At 48.0% G+C, this 16,135-nt stretch overlaps 1 protein-coding gene across 2 annotated transcripts in view; it reads left to right on the plus strand.

Annotated features, from left to right (window-relative positions):
- Nucleotides 1-15,145, plus strand: part of LOC107321846 (collagen alpha-1(XXVII) chain-like) — a 110,001-nt gene extending 94,856 nt beyond the window's left edge. The window contains exons 41-61 of one of the 2 annotated variants that reach the window (XM_015879256.2): nt 2,357-2,413; nt 2,578-2,631; nt 3,167-3,220; nt 3,832-3,885; nt 5,396-5,449; nt 5,525-5,632; nt 6,000-6,107; nt 7,109-7,216; nt 8,577-8,630; nt 9,242-9,304; nt 9,651-9,704; nt 10,200-10,235; nt 10,478-10,495; nt 10,860-10,895; nt 11,234-11,260; nt 11,461-11,526; nt 11,798-11,966; nt 12,124-12,233; nt 12,884-13,102; nt 13,426-13,548; nt 13,636-15,145. In XM_015879256.2, coding sequence (XP_015734742.1) covers nt 2,357-2,413; nt 2,578-2,631; nt 3,167-3,220; nt 3,832-3,885; nt 5,396-5,449; nt 5,525-5,632; nt 6,000-6,107; nt 7,109-7,216; nt 8,577-8,630; nt 9,242-9,304; nt 9,651-9,704; nt 10,200-10,235; nt 10,478-10,495; nt 10,860-10,895; nt 11,234-11,260; nt 11,461-11,526; nt 11,798-11,966; nt 12,124-12,233; nt 12,884-13,102; nt 13,426-13,548; nt 13,636-13,746 — 1,683 coding nt within the window. In that variant the 3' untranslated portion in view covers nt 13,747-15,145. Of the gene's footprint in view, nt 1-2,356; nt 2,414-2,577; nt 2,632-3,166; nt 3,221-3,831; nt 3,886-5,395; nt 5,450-5,524; nt 5,633-5,999; nt 6,108-7,108; nt 7,217-8,576; nt 8,631-9,241; nt 9,305-9,650; nt 9,705-10,199; nt 10,236-10,477; nt 10,496-10,859; nt 10,896-11,233; nt 11,261-11,460; nt 11,527-11,797; nt 11,967-12,123; nt 12,234-12,883; nt 13,103-13,425 lie in introns of both variants that reach the window. The other variant, XM_015879255.2, reaches the window with a different exon arrangement.
- The last annotated feature ends 990 nt before the right edge of the window (nt 15,146-16,135 follow it).

Here is a 16,135-nt window from a genome sequence, read left to right on the forward strand (position 1 = left end):
GGAGGATATGTAATGGTGGGGAAAATTTTCCCTTTTCCAGAGCAGAAAATGGGGTGGAAAGTGGCACTGTTGCAAATTCAGCTCTGAGGTGCCATCCCAGCCAGCTACCAGGCCTCATTTAATACATTTACAGCTCCTCAAAGAGGCCTTGCTCTGAGCAGATGCCTGCACTTGGCAGCTGCTTAAAGCAGTCCAGATGGGATCCTTTTAAAAATTACAAACTGGCGTATCTCACTTTGGGATGGAAGCCAACAATAACAAGCCTTCCCTTCTTCTCCATGCATTTTCCATTTGTATCCCAACATGTTTACTTTGCTGCCCTTTACTCTTAACATTCTTTTTTTTCACTGCGACTTTCCAAAGAATTAGTGCAGACCTTTCATCTCCCTCTCGAGCAGCTGAGGCATCAGGAAGTCGTGGAGGAGCTCCATCTCGCAGCCTTAGAGCTGACCACTGCAGCAGGATTTTCTATTGAAGACAAAGCACAAAGTGGGCAATTAGACTCCATGGGACACAGAGCTGCCACTTGGACTTTGGGAGGAGAGTCCTCAAGTTTTGGCATTGCCTGGAATTGTGAGCTTGCCTTGAGTTCATCACACCCACCTCGGCTCTGTATGGCAAAGTGTTCACATCCTGCTGGTGCTGAGACTGCTGTACCATAACACATCTGCTGGGATTGCTTTGTTTTTACTAAGACCTCTCTTTGTTTTCCCTCTCTCCTGCACTCCTTTGAGAGTGGCTTGAAAGTGAACCAGTGTTCAGGTCTTCTGCTGCCAACTTTACCCAGCAAGTTCATTAGCACTGGAAACCATTGGCAGAGCCCTTGAGGCACCGCTTTGCTTTTCCTCTGTTCTGCCCCCAAATCTCTCCATCCATTATTGCTCAGCACTGTATTTTCAAGCCATCCTGGCACAGTTTCTCCCCACATCTTTCATTTACCAACCTACCTCCAAGAAGACTGGAGTTCATCATGATCTCTTATGGCCATGCATAACCACAACCTGGGAGTCACCAGCAGCTCTCATCCAACAAATTTGGAAGCAGCAAAGAAAGAATGTGCTACTGTCATCAAGCACATAATGGAGAGAGATGTACTGAGCTCCTTGCTACCTATTGGGTTGAATTGCAAGAGATTCTTGCCAAATCTCGAGTCTCATTCTATCAAGCTGCAAAGTTCAGGCCTGGTGCTCAGCCCTCTGAGGAGTCAGAGTGGGTCGGCATGTCTCAGGAGTGGTACTGCTCTGGTTCCAAAGAGTGTACCCAGTTCCTAAAGCAAAATGAGCCTTGGCATCACCATCAAAGATCTTTCTCCCTGCTGGTTATTTACTGCTCCAGTTGTGTTACTGCCAAACCTCACGTATAAGCAAAGCACCCAAGAACCTCCCAGAGAAATTCCCACTGAGAAACTTCACAGGTATCCTTGCCATCAGCAGCTCCAACACCAGCAGAAGAGGAGGGTAGTAGAGTGAAACTCAGAGGCGGTCATAAGTACATCAGAAAGGGTGATCACGCTGCTGAGGATTGCAGGAGCCTGAAGGAAACGTGGCTCTGCATGGCCATGCAGACTTGGGCATTGAAGGTGCCAGGAGCACTGCAGAGTGCAAACACAGCAGCTACACGGTGCCAGAATCCCCCAGCCCTCCTCTCTCCAGGAGCTGCACATCAAAGGAGCTGCAAGACAAGTTCGTCCCAAGGAGCCAAAGTGCCAGAGACACAGCGATAGGGAGCAGCCAAAAAACAGAGCTGGAATGTAGTTATCTTCTATGGGAAGCAAAGAAACAGCCATGTCTAAGCTAAACTCCAGAGAAAACAGGACACCGTGACCCCAAGTGACTTACACAATTGAATTTTAAAATGCAGTGTCTGTGGATGTCCTTGAAGGATCTCTCTGTGGATATTTTAGGGAGAGCTCAGTTATCTGCCAGCCAAACCATGGGCTATGGGCTCCTGCTGGGAGCCGTCCCATCCATCAGCAGAGATGTTCATGCAGTGAGTGTGTAAGGGACGGACCCTTTCACCTGGGGAAGATCAGAGAAGCCCGCAGTGGGGTCTTCTTGCTTCATTTTAGGAATTGTTGAGGATAACTCTTTGTACCTTGTTCCTTGGGGAGGATGGTCAGGCTGGACAGAAACAACCACCAAAGACATCAGGGAAGAAATGTGAACAGCCAACATGCTAGAGGATGTGAAAACAAATGAATAGTGATAACTTTGACATCGTGTGGATGAAACATTGGTGAAATCAACACAGACTTTGAGTCAGGAGCCCATGAGATGGGAAAACTGGATCAGGTCTAGACAGAAACATTTGCCATATTAGCTATAGTCTGTATTAATGACAGCGTTTTCATTCACAGGGAGAACAAGGTGATGACGGGAAGGTGGAAGGCCCACAAGGACCACCCGGAGACAGAGTAAGATGTTAAATCCCTTTCTTAATCAATGCTGGCCTGGGTTTTGCCAGGGGATGGCATGAGCTGAGTGGCTTCCTTACTCATACAACGTGCAGAAGGCATCAAGATTCTGTGGGTAACAGGATTTATAACATCTAACTTAAGCCTTTGTTGTGTTGTTGCAGGGTCCCTTTGGTGACAGAGGAGATCGAGGGGAGCCCGGAGACCCTGGTTATCCTGTGAGTCGTATTCCCAGTATGTGATTCAGAAATGATTGTTTTGGGGAGGTTTGTGGTTATCAAGGAAATGCCCTGGAGAAGATGTATACAAGATAGGTCATGTAATGCTGGACAAAACTCGAGACTGATGTGCCAGTGGCTGCAGAGTGTTTCACAGGAAGATCTCTGTTAATTTAATTGATCAGAGCAACCCATTCGAGGAACACACAGAAGAGTTTAAACCCATCAGAGCAGCACATTTGCTGCCATATCTTGTAGGACAGCAGTCTACAACTCTTAAACTGATGCTGTGTGTATTAGAAGATATTCCTTCCTGCTTACAGTGACCAGCAGTTCCTCTGAGCTACTTCTTTCCAGTGTATATCCACAGCAGCACATTCGCTACCCATAAGCTTCAACGTTTGTGTATTAGCAGAATGCAGATATATTTATCTTCCCCTGCCCTGCATGCTCCATCTGTGTTTGTTCATTGTTGCCACAAAAATACCTAAAGACAAACAAATGTTCTTTCTCTTGTTTTTTTTTTTAATTTAAGGGCCAAGAAGGGCTTGATGGAGAAAGAGGAAAACCTGGACAGCAAGGCTTACCTGTAAGAAATGCTGCTTTATTGTAAGCTACCCAGTGTCACATGCATGTGAAAATCAGATGCAGGAGGGTAGGAAGGGTTGCAGTAAGGGATGTGAGGGGGGATGGAGGGATGTGTGATGGGGAATTGTTTCACTTCTCCATCGGTCACTTCCTGATGTCTGACATCCAGGTCAACCCAAGGAAAGGGCTGCAGCATTCAGAACAGAGGTAGTACCAACATGGGGATGTGCTCACTGTATGGAGCACTCGTTCTGCACGTAGCTTGTGCGGGGCCTTTCCCAAACCAGGCTCCTTCCTCCTCACTTCTCAGCATGGTTTTCCAGGCACAATCTGGAATTTAACGAACCAATTCCCCAACCACGAGCACCACCCAAAGTGAGGGGGTCGTGCTGCTTCTTCTCCAGTTGATACCCTGCTAAGTGCTCTCTGGAGACAATTCCTTGCTCTCTTTTTTTTCCCCAGGAGGCCTGTCTGAGCACAGGCTGTTCTCGTGAATTGTTTCCATACGGTCAGTGTTGTTAGGGCACAAAAAAAAATGCTGTTCTTTCTGCTTTGTGCAAGATATTGCCAGATGAGAACTTCAAGCAGATTTTTCATGCTTATGTTTTATAGGGGGATCCTGGACCACCAGGCCAGCCAGGAGCAAAGGGATCCAAAGGTGATGTGGTAGGTTTCAGCAGGGTGGATTTGTAGCATCCTAAGTTTGAAGAAAATGGTTAAGAGAACTCGAATGTTTTTATCCCAGAATGTGTGATTTGGCCAACTGTACCTTGAAAGACTGTGGAGAGACTAGTGGGAGGGCTGCAAGTACGTATATAGGTGTCTGACCCCAATGGCTGGTTGGCTTTATGGAGCTGGAGTTGGTCAAGACAATAGCAACTCCAGCATAGAAGGTGAATTTGGGGCAAGTCTTTAGTCATGGCCATAGCTGTGTCTCTTTCATATAACCCTGTATGTGCTGATACAGCCACAGCTTGTCTGCCCCTAAGGAGATCTGAGCCAGGCAAGTTCCTTCACTTGAACCATAAACTTTTCTGGCTTGAAACTTCCCAGATTTGGAGTCCATGTGGTTCTTCTCATTCCCGGCAGAGTCCTTCTAACTTCTTGCCCTTACTGAGCAAGAAAACACAGAGCACACAGCTCCTTTGAGGCTCGGTGTGGTACCTACTCTGAGTTCCACATCTGGTTGTAATGACAGCGTGCTAATTATTCTTACAGATAGGGCCTTTAGTTGCTAAAATGTAAGTATGTGACCTCCATATTCAGCAAATTGCTGCTCCCTGATGGCACATGTCAGGATTTTTAATCTGACCCCACTGGGATGATGCCAAATGATGGTCTTTAGTAGGTGTTCTTGGCCAGGAGTGTGCCAGCTGCTGAGATTAATGAACTCTACCCAGCTCTGGATGACCTGGAACTACCTTTGGGTGTAATGGGTAGCAGAGGAAGCACCCCCAGGAGTATTTATTTCATGTAGCTGTCCTGCCTGGCCCTCTGTGGATGTGAAAACAGTGTACAGAAAATGCAGTGCTTCAGATTAAAAATGCCTTAATGCGTGACCTGACTAAGAGACTCCTATTGAAGGTGGTGAGGCTGAGTTTTCCATTCATTCCACAGGAATTAATCCATTCTACAGCTAATAACCCTCAGGAGTTACATTTCTTTTACGTCTCCACTCACAAAGCAGCATTGCAAATTTCAGACACAAGATACCCCTTTCATTTCCATTAACTCTCCAAAATAAGAGGGAGCTACTTAGGAAAGAAAAGCCCTCACCGGGTGCCCTGCAGAAGACTTGCCAGTGCCGTGGGTCTGTGCTGTGCTTCAATGAACTGACATAGGATGCAGGTTTTGAGCATCTTGTTCTAATGTTTCCCAGTGCATTGAGTCCTCCCTCGAGTTCATCCTGCTTTATTTGTCCTCATCTGCTCTGTATTAGGAGAAATGTAGGTCCCTGCCTTCTAGCTATTCATTCCTGCCCTAGAACTCTCAAGACATACGAAGAATCACTTGTAATAAAACCAAATAGCAGTTCATTCCCCAGTGCTGGAGCAACTGACTTTATAAATCTCCTTTTTATAAAACTCTTTCCAACCATTATCCAAAAGCACACCCTGAAGTCAGGCGCCCAAGTGCTGGGACTGCTGCAATTTTAGATATCTTTCTTTCTTTGCAGGGTCAAAAAGGGAAGCAAGGAGCACGAGGCAGTGCTGGGAGCAGAGGCTCACCGGTAAGTTAAAAAAAACATTTTCTGCCCAAAAAATACTGTCCAGGAGCTCCAGCACTGACATCTTTGTGATTTCAGGGCACTCTTGGGCTACCTGGTCCTCGAGGAGTGGTGGGAAGGCAGGGCCAGGAGGGTGCCCCTGGAGTGGATGGAGTGCCTGGGAAGGACGGTCTGCCTGGGGTGCTGGTGAGTTTGAAGTTGTAACCTCATAGCATTAATAGCAAGTGCAATTTAAGATCTGGAAAACCAAAAGGCAACGTAGGAGAAATGGATGTAGTCCAGCTGCAGATATCCCAATTTCCATATACCCAGAGTGGATCATGTGCTGCTCTTCATACCTCACTTCGCCTTTGCATGGTGAAGTCTGTAAACAAACCAATGCATCCAGTCTGACAAGCAGCTTCTTGCATGCACGTATCTGCAGGTCCTCCCTTGGCCAGATGCATGCTTGCTGGCTAAGGGCAGGATCATGACAATCCTCCATGCCCCTAGAAGATGAATAGAGCTGGAGTGAGTGCCTTGTTTCATAACCTCACCTGTGTTTCTTTTCTAGGGAGAGCAGGGAGATGATGGGGAAGAAGGCATAACAGGGATGGCAGGCAAAAGAGGGAACCCCGGCGTACCAGGACTGCCTGGGGCACAGGGACCACCAGGATTCAAGGTGAGTTTCTGACTCAAGATATTGCTATGAGCAATGAAGTCTGGTGCATCTAGAGCTTGAACTCACCAAGGTCTAACAGAGTCTGAGTTCCTGCTGCCATCTTTCACGTAGCTGGAGGCTCAGCAGCTCTTTCTCTTCCCATCCATCCACTTAAGTCCACACCAGCTGAACATCCCAGCAGCCTTTCTCTCTTTGTCAAAGTTCTTTTAGCTCAGGAGCTTACAAATATCTGTACCCACACTGTGAACACCTGAAGTCCTTTCATTAGAAACCTGGATAAAGAAATGTGAGCTTAGAGAAGCTGCAAGGGAGCTGCCTGTAGGAGATGCACAATGGGCATTGAAGCATGGATGTCCTTCAGCTGCTGCCTTGCAAAGCCTGAATGGTGCAGAAAAATTGTGCAGCTTGTTTCTATCATGTATTTACCATGCAGGAATTGCTGGAACCAGTATGAGTTGGGCACTGCCTTAGGTGGAAGCAGGGAAAAGCTGCTTCAGTGACAGAGGGGTTTCTTACTGTTCCCTGCGCTGGTCCAGGTGGGCCACAGGATCTAATCATTCCATCATCAATTCAGCCATTTGGCTGTAATTAGGAAGACTCCAGTGGGGTTTAGAGAGGCTTATCAGGTCTGATTTAAACTATGCCTCCCGTAGCACATCACTCTCTTAAACTGTCACTTGCTGCCCTCCAGCTGCCTTGGGTAGAATAACAGGCTGTTTGCAGAAGTGACCAGAGAGACCCTTGTGTAATTAATGCCACGCTCACCCTCTTGGGAGATCGGTTGCCCTTTGTCCTCCTGCTCAAGCATCCCGGGCACCCACTGCCCTTGCTTCCATGCCCCCCATCCTGCACCCAGCTGACGTGAGGCATCTCATAATGAAACCACATTCCTCATCCCGATGCGCCACTTCTTCCCATCTTTCCATCTATGGCTATTTCAGCCGAACGTTGTTATATTTAGCTCCTGTCCTTTGGAATTACTTGAATTCTGTTATTTTTAGGGTGAAAGAGGATTGCCTGGACAGAATGGCCAAACAGGGAAGAGAGGATCACTGGGAGGAATGGGTCTCCCAGGGAGCCCTGGAGATCCAGGACCCAAAGGCCAACCGGTGAGTAGCACCCGGCAGGGACCCATAAGCAGCCTGTGTTCCCCAAAGCAGTGACTGCTCCCAGCACCCTCATGTTATATTGTTGTGGCAACCACCCATTCATTGCAAACCATCCCAAAGGTACGTAAGGGGCTGCAGCTCCATAGGGACACCCAGGAATCGTAGGCGTCATGTGGAAGGTTTGAGGTTGGTGGGTTGAGAGTCAGCTGGGGGAGAAGCACACTTGTTTCCAGGGCTGGCTCCAAACTCTGTGCTCTTTCATTGTGCTGGTGGGATTGCCCAGCATTTGACAGCAGTATTGCAGCCAAAGAGAGGTAACCACCAACAGCTTTGTTTTGCCTCTTGTTCCTGCACGTGGCAAGTTCCTTTGCCCTGTATTACTGTTACCTGCTGTGCTGAATCAGTATTAGTCAGATCCCCTCAAAAGAGATGACTCTGTGGCATTTAGATTCCTCTAAAGCCTTTCTGACTTCTCACTTTTGCCCTGAATTCCTCCAGAAAGAGGGTTTGGTTGGTTCTCATAACACAGGAAAGACCGTAGTCCTTCTTTTAGTAGCATGTTTCCTTTCCAGGATCCATAAATGGGCAGTTAAATCACTTTGTGTGCTTGGAAAGTTTCTAACACTCCACCAAGTCCAACCAAGCCCTTTCTTGCCAAGCAGCTTCTCATTGTCATGGCAGGAAAAAGCTTCCTAACAGTAAGGGCTGTAGATTAACTCTGGAATAGCCCTGTAACAGAGGCAGTGGAAACCCCATCACTTGAGTCATTTACAGCTGAGCTGAACAAGACACTGTAAAACATCCCATAAAGTTCAATCCAGCGTGGGTCACATAGTCCAGCTGAGAGGCCAAAGGAGCCTTTTCCATCCCTTGTGTTCCTTGTGACTGTAAATGAATCATCTGGCTTATGTTTCTGTCCCATTTTTTTTTAACGTTGCCTCACTTTGCATTTTGATATCTGAGAAACCCAGAAATATCACAGGGCGTGCATCTTAAACATGGTAAAACGAGGGTGTTTATGCAAGGACGTGCTACACAGTGTTTTTCCTTCATTCCCAGCCTTGCAGGCTGTATGCTAATCCCAGCCTGATGGTCTTGCAAACACTTTGTTTTCCTTAAGAAACTGAAAAAAAAACACAAAAGTCCTGCAGTGTTATATAGGAAAAGCACTGGGATTTGTACGGTTGTTGTGGTTTAGAATGAGAGGTGATGCTGTAGGAACACACGCTGCTTTGGACAGCATCAATAAGCATCGTTTGAAATGATCCTTCATAGGGCAGTGCAGTTGTGTGAGTGACCGGTTCAGTGTGAACTTACTGCTGTTCTTTGTTCTTGTGTTTGTCTTGGCTGTTATTTCCAGGGAGACTTTGGGGAGACGGGATTCCCAGGGATCGCTGGCATCTTTGGGCCAAAGGTAAGAGGAGACCCAGTGACCAGGTGGCTTCCCAGTGCCTCTTTGCTGGGAACAGACTCTGCAATACCTATTGAAAATTGTTTGGTTGTAGCTCTGCAGAAACTACTGAAATCCAATTGTGATTCCAGCTTTATTAAGTTCATATAAATAATCCTGTGTGCTCTGATGAAGCTTATTTCTATTCAAGTGGGTACATTGTGGATGGAAGATGGGTATCCTATAGACCCTCCCCCCTACCTGAACATATTTCAATCATGGAATCATAGGATCAGTAACCTTGGAAAAGACCACTAAAATAACCAACTCCAACCATCAACCCATCTCCACTGTGCCCACTAAGCCACATCACTCACTGCACGAGTTCATTTCTCCAACATTAATCATCAGTTGAGAGACTTGACTGGAAATTTGGGCTCATATAATTTTGATGGGGAAAGGGAATCAGGCTGTTTTCTGTGGGAAGTAAAGGGCTTGCAAAACAGGAGTGGGAAAAGAATGTTTTTAATCGTACCTTCCAATTCCCATATACCATAGGCAGCAGAGCTGTAAGGCAGAGCATCAATATGGGGTACATTTATTAATGGGCTCTGACATCTCATTTTTGCTTGCAGGGACCCCCAGGAGACCCCGGTTTCAAAGGCATTCAGGGACCACGTGGTCCACCTGGCCTCATGGTGAGTGATTTGTCCATATCTTTGGTTTGGGAAGATCTTCTTACTTCCTCCAGCCTCTGTTACTGTGAGGCTGCAGACTCCCATAATGAGCACAATGCTCTGGTTCAAAGAGTACCTTGCAGTTAATCTGTGGCCACAGTGCTGCCATCGGCCTCTTCTGCCTCTATATGGACCGCTGCAGATCACACCATCTATGCCAAAATCCTTCTGTTTCTGGGCTCGTGTCTGTGGACCTGTTTTATTTCAGCCACAGCAGACACTGCGATCATACTGCTGAAAAGCAGCAAAGACATGCAGCGTCCATCAATCCCCAGGTGGTGGTTGATGTATGGCTTGTCTTTTCTAGGGTAAAGAAGGCATTATTGGTCCACATGGCATTCAGGGTCCCACAGGAAACCCGGTGAGTGTCTGCCTTTTCTTCTGCCTGTGGATTTTAGAAGATCTCAGTGTTTGAGATCCAGCATGAGTAAATCTCAAGTCCTTCTGTAATGGCAGGAACAAAATGGTCTTTAAGACGAGCAGCTTAGACTCAAGGCTTAGTCTCGAGCTGTATGTGTGGTTGGGATTATTAGCTTAAAAGTGAGAAACAACTCTATTAAAGCGCAAGTTTTGAGTCGGATAGATGGGATCAGACTGGAAGATGTGAATGTGATTTCAGTTTTTCTAAGCAAATCACTGGATAAATGCATTTAACTGGGCACAGTTCAGGTCAGGGCTTCATAAGAACATGAGCATGAAGTCACGTAGAGCTCAGCACAAAGAGGCAGAGTTGGCAGAGAGGAAACCCAGGGAGATGAGCCCAGCCCCACCAGGTCCTTGCAAGGTGCTTCTGAGCAGTGCTGCATCCACAAGCACAGCTTGCAGTCACTAACAGCCATCTCATGTGCTTTAACAGGGACCGAAGGGGGACAAAGGCAGCCGTGGGGACATGGTAAGTGAGCTCCTTGCCTGGGAGGGACCTCTGTTCTTGGGTATTGGCTTCCTATGTGGGTGAGGTGCACACATCTACACTGGGTACATATTGCTCCTTGATACCACAAGAGCCAAAGTGGCATCTTGGCACCAGTTTGCATGAGCAGGGGTCATTCCTGCACACTACCATAATGAGAGATTTCCTTCTAGTACTGAGCATCCTCTGACAGCTTCTTCCTTTGTTTGTTTGTTTCCCTACAGGGGCTTCAGGGCCCAAGGGTGAGTCTTTAAATCACTTTTTCTGACTAATATCTCTTAATTAAATAAAACGGTGACTTCTAGCAAATATGAAGCTGGAGGGGAGGTGACTGTTCATAGAGAGAATGTGATGCTTAAAGAAGATAGGGCTGGGAACATAGGGCATAAAGAACATAGGGCACAGCAGAACTGAACCAGCTGCACCCAGAGGTGGGAGATGGAGGAAACAGGGCAGGCTTCTGGAGCGTGTGGGGGAGAGGATGTTATAAGACAACAGAAATGGGGAGGGTTTCAGCAGGGAACAGACTCAGTTCTGGTGACAACCACAAGAAGTGGAAATACAAACTGTAAGCATTTCATTGACTGATGCCACTTCTGTCTTTAGGGTCCTCCAGGCCCACGAGGACAGCCTGGCCCTCCGGTACGTATACATGGAAAGAGTTCAAAGACATTATTGAAACAAGCTAAAATTACCCCAGCGATACCCTCCAGAGGGACTGCTCACTCACTGAAAATTACAGCTTAGCCCCGTTCCTCGTATGCAAAAATGCATGTGTGAGTGAATGGAGCAGTGTTTCTTGTGCTTTGGTCCAAACCAGCTCCAAATATCTCATAGAGACAGCATTGTTGCCTGTCTCACTCTTCTGCATCAAGGGATCCCAAGGGAGGGAGGGTTTCAGAAGGACATGAATGAATATCTTTGCAGCAGTGGCTGCCCATCATTCCAGCTGATGCCCCTTTTTTTGCTTTGATTTCTAGGGACCGCCAGGAATTCCAGCTTCATTTGTAAGTTGCTTTTTTCTGTTCATTTGTTAATGACAGTAATAAGTTGTGCAGAGGTAGGCGCTGCGGGGACCTTGAAAACATACAGGTCCAGCAAGAGATGCATTAGCAGAGCAAGGCTTGAATCACAACCATAGAGCAAACAGCATTTGCTTGCATCAGGGCATGTTCAGCTTCTCACAGCCTGTTTTGCCCCACTCTAGCAACAAGATGGCTTTGGGGCTGCTTTCCGGACACTGGTTGACTCCAACACGGCGCTCAAGACAGAGGTAGGGGTTGTTCTGTTGAGCTGCCTGGTCTCTGCTGAGGCTGTAGGCTGGGGACGGTCACAGCTGTGCTTGTTCTTTCTGTCTGCTTGAAGTTTCTCTATGCAGAGCTTCAATTTGTCCACTGTTCTTATGGAGTACCAGGTTAAAGGACGTGATCCTGCTGCGTTCCTTGTTTCTGAAGCTCCAAACCTCTTGACTTTGCCAGCATTTCAGCAATTCCCTATGCAGATCCTCAATGCTTACAGAGCTGGGTGCCTCCTTTTCCCTCCAGGGTTACCAACACCCAGACCTTCTCATGCTGGACCATGGAGGGGAGATCTTTAAGACTCTACACTACCTCAGCAATCTCATTCAGAGCATCAAGAGACCCCTGGGCACCAAGGAAAACCCTGCACGCATCTGCCGAGACCTCATGAACTGTGAACAGAAGATGAAGGATGGTAGGAAGCCTTGAGTACAAGAGGGCCGTATCCCTCCCTAGGACCATTTTATGTGGCCCCAAATGGACTGCTGAGGGCAGTCGTGCAGAAACCAAAGCTTGTCATTGCTTATGCACAGAAAAGGTTGGGTGTTCTTATTAACCCTCCATTTCCTCAGGTACCTACTGGATCGATCCCAATCTGGGCTGTTCCTCAGACACCATCCAAGTCATCTGCAACTTCACCAATGGTGGGCAGACGTGTCTCAGCCCCATCACCGTCTCCAAGGTACACACACCTCATCCTGCTGCAGCATTTCCCATACACACGTTATGAAATGTTTACCCACGGCTGAGTTCTGCCGGAGCACAGGACAGTGACCACTGTAACAACACTTGGCTCATCCTGGTGGCAGTGAGCACACGAGGTTAAAAAACACACCTAAGATGGTGGTGTTGACTCTTTGCAGGATTGAACAGTGTGTTTCCAGTAGTGTTTCATTAACCCATAACCTTAATAGAGGCCGGTAATTTAGCAAACATGCTGCTCCCAAATGCTTTGTTGGGTTAATTTATGTTCAGGTCACTTTTGCCGTTTGTTTTCTGCCACCTGAAAAATTGAGGTCAGCTTAAATACACAAATGTCCAGCAAAGTGAACAACACCGCAGGACTTTTCTTGGGGAAATACCTATACCAGAAAATACCCATAGCAATATCCGGGTCCATCTGCAGTGCCCACAACATGTTCAGAACACTCATCATTTCCCTCCTGCTTAAAGGCCTGCATGTTTATTCCAAAATATAAAGGACCTGCTGTCTGCCCATACTGACACCAGAACCAGTTCTGGGCTTGGACATCCACATGTAGCCTCCTCCAGACTTGCACTGAAGGACCGTTCTCCCTCCCAGCCTTGCTAACACCTCTGTCACCTTCACAGCTGGATTTTGACGTCGGCAGAGTCCAGATGAACTTCCTGCGCCTGCTGAGCTCGGAGGTGGTGCAGCACATCACCATCCACTGCCTGAACACCTCTGTCTGGAGGGAGGGCTCTGCTGAGAAGCCTTCGCAGAAAGCCGTGCGCTTCAAGGCATGGAACGGGCAGATGTTTGAGGCAGAGGGGCAGCTGAAGCCGGAGGTGGCAGCTGATGATTGCAAGGTACGTTGTGCCCAAAGAGAGGGGAGAAATGCTGGGCTGAACCCACCCAGCTCACACAGCAGGACTCAGGTTATGCCAGTGCTTTTTATTCCGTGACCACCCCCAAAAAAAGGCTGCCCAGCGAGTGGTGTGCTGCCCATCCCTGGAGGTGTTCAGGAACTGTGTAGATGTGGCAGTGAGGGACACGGCAGTGGGCATAGTGGGAAGGGATGGGTCAGTGGTTGGACTTCACAGAGGTCTTTTCCAACATCAGTGATGGTCTGAGTCTAAGGTCTGTCCCACAGCTAAGCAGCTCTGTCTGTCTTTCCCTCCCCCCTGTGCAGATCAAGGATGGACGCTGGCATCGGACCCTCTTTTCCTTTCGGACACAGGACACCCAGCAGCTGCCAATCGTCAACATCTACAACCTTCCCCCATCCGAGCCAGGAAAGCAATATCACCTCGAGGTCGGCCCCGTGTGCTTCCTTTGAACACTGCCATCAAACCCGGGCTCCAAGGCTTTGACCCCACTTCTGGCCTATGTCTTTACACAGGGTCTCTGCAGCAAGGACAGCTGGGCTGTGTCTTTTGGGTCAACTCTTGCTCTAGCCTTTGGCTCAAGGTCTCAAAGAACCCGTGATCTACTGAACTCAGCAGGTTGTTGAAAGGAGGAATACGAAGGACGTAGGGGAAGCGGGTATCGGTTGGGACGTGACCGGTGCAAAGGGATCAGGGGACGAGGTGTCGCACGTGGTTCCACACACAAAAAGCTTTTTCCATAACCAAAGAAGAAAAGAAAACCTTGAGAGAAACCTCAAGCGACACCCAGCATGTGGTTTCCCCACCCTCCCCCCACCCTATTTTTTGCCTTACCTGGTTCCCAAGTTACCAAATGTTCTTCCCATTGAGAAGTAATTCAGAGCTGATAGGGCTTCCCTCGCAGAGCTGGGCGCCTCCTGGATGGAGCTGCAATGCAACACTCTGCGTACCGGAACCATTTTGATGTGCAATATTAGAAGAAACAAATATATATATATATACATATATATATATATATAATATTATTTAAAGCAAAAAAAAAGAAAAGAAAAAAAAAATAGGAAAAAAAAACTAAAGTTGCTCCTTCCATGAGTGAAGTCGAACCAACGTCCCTTCTCGTGTGCGTGGTGTTGGGGTGGGGGAGAGTCCCAAAGCTGAAAGGGGGGGAATGGAAGGAGGAGAAGGGAAGAGATTGGTGCTACAATAGAGAGAGAGGATGGGCTCGTCTGATTTGTTTCTACCTCTCACTGTGAAATCTCTGGTGCTCTTAAAACAAAGTGTGTTATTTTATATATATGATTTTATTTAAGGTTGTGAAGGTGCTACAGTGGCTTGCCACAGACCCAAAATCAAAAGCCCATCGGGACCACCTCTGTAGGAAGAGAGGAGGTCACGAGCTACAGCTGAATCACAGAAACACCTTTTAAAGGGATCTTTCCATTGCCACGGGTGCCAACCCTGCACAACAACTCAGAGCGCACCCGACGTGCACCTTTCAGGCTATGACTTTCCAAGCAGATTTACCTTCTCGTTCGTTCAGTTTGTTTGTCTGTTTGTTTTTAAACCAGCACTTCAACTGCTCTGCTTGGGGAGCGGGGCTGCAGCTCATCCCATGTTGCTTTATGGGGTCAGCTGCCCCAGAGCTGTGCTGGCATTGACCCACAGCCACACGTGCAGCTCTGAGCTCATATATAACACCCAGCCCTGCTCCCCTTCTATCCGGGCCCCTCTGCCACATCTGAAAGCACCGTGCCTTGTTATCACAACGCAGCCGGGCTCGCAGGGGTTGTGTTTTGTTAAGCTGTGTAGAAATTTAGGCTCTGTATGTAAATTTGGAGGATTGTTTGTTGTTTTGTTTCGTTTTGTTTTTTTTTTCAAAAGAGGATAATTACGGTAATCTTTAATTCTATATAAGGAATAATATTGATGTATCCGGAGCTGTACTGTATCGGAAATGCTTCAGTGCCTGTTTGGGGTGTTCACCTCTCCTAAGGACTGCGGAGTTTATTTTTTTGAGGAAAAAAAAAACAAAAAAACAAAAAAAAAAAGAGAGAGAAAGAGAGAAAGAAAAAGAACAAAGAACAAAAAGAACTCGGCTGTGTCTCTGTGTGTTCCCTGCCTGCAGGATCCATCCCAACCACCTCATCCCACTCACTGATCCTCACCCCGCAGCCCTGCTGCTGTTCTATGTCTGCTTCAGGCTGTTGTTTCCCTTCCTTCTCATTCCTGCTTCATTTCCCCCCCAACGCCGATGGTTGAGCCCATTCTTCATCCTCATCCCCATCCTGACACCATGGGCGAAGCACGCCAAAACGGCCGGGGGCCATCAGCGGGCCCACGTCGCTCCGGGAGTGCAGCAAGGGAGAAAGACGAGGCATAGATGACGAGCACAACCGCTCACGAAGCACCAGAAACGGCCAGACTGGAACATGCGTCAAAGGTGGATCGAAGTGGATGTTAAGGAAGAAGGCGACAAGGTCAAGAGAGCGTAGACCCCATACGTCCGCCACAGGAAAAAAAAGAGGAGAAAGGGGGAGATGAACCTTTTCAGTGCTGTGAACCACAGGTCACAACCGCAGGTCACACCTCAATGGCTCCAAGCTGACTTTGAAATCCAAATTCTCCTCTCTCGGGAGGATTCACAGAATGGGATCACAGAACATCACGAGTTGGAAGGGACCCACATGGACCACTGAGTCCAACCCAGGGCTCCACACAGCGCCACCCAAATCTATGGCTGAGAGTGGGGTCCCAGTGCTCCCTGAGCTCCAGTATCAGGGCTGTGCTCCTTCCCAACCCCACCTGAACTCCCCTGGCAGCCCCACACCATCCCCTCTGACCCCATTGTGATTGGGATCTGTGTGCTGCCATGAGGACCCCCTCATCCTCCTCCCCTTTGGGCAGAACAAAGCACAGCCCTCAGCCCTACAGCCCCCACACACACTGTGCCACCAGCAGTGCCAGGGAGGTGTTTGTCTGCCCCAGGCAGTGCAGGACACGGACAAACACCTTCAA

This window comes from Coturnix japonica, chromosome 17, assembly GCF_001577835.2.
Source record: "Coturnix japonica isolate 7356 chromosome 17, Coturnix japonica 2.1, whole genome shotgun sequence".
Lineage (NCBI taxonomy): Eukaryota > Metazoa > Chordata > Aves > Galliformes > Phasianidae > Coturnix > Coturnix japonica.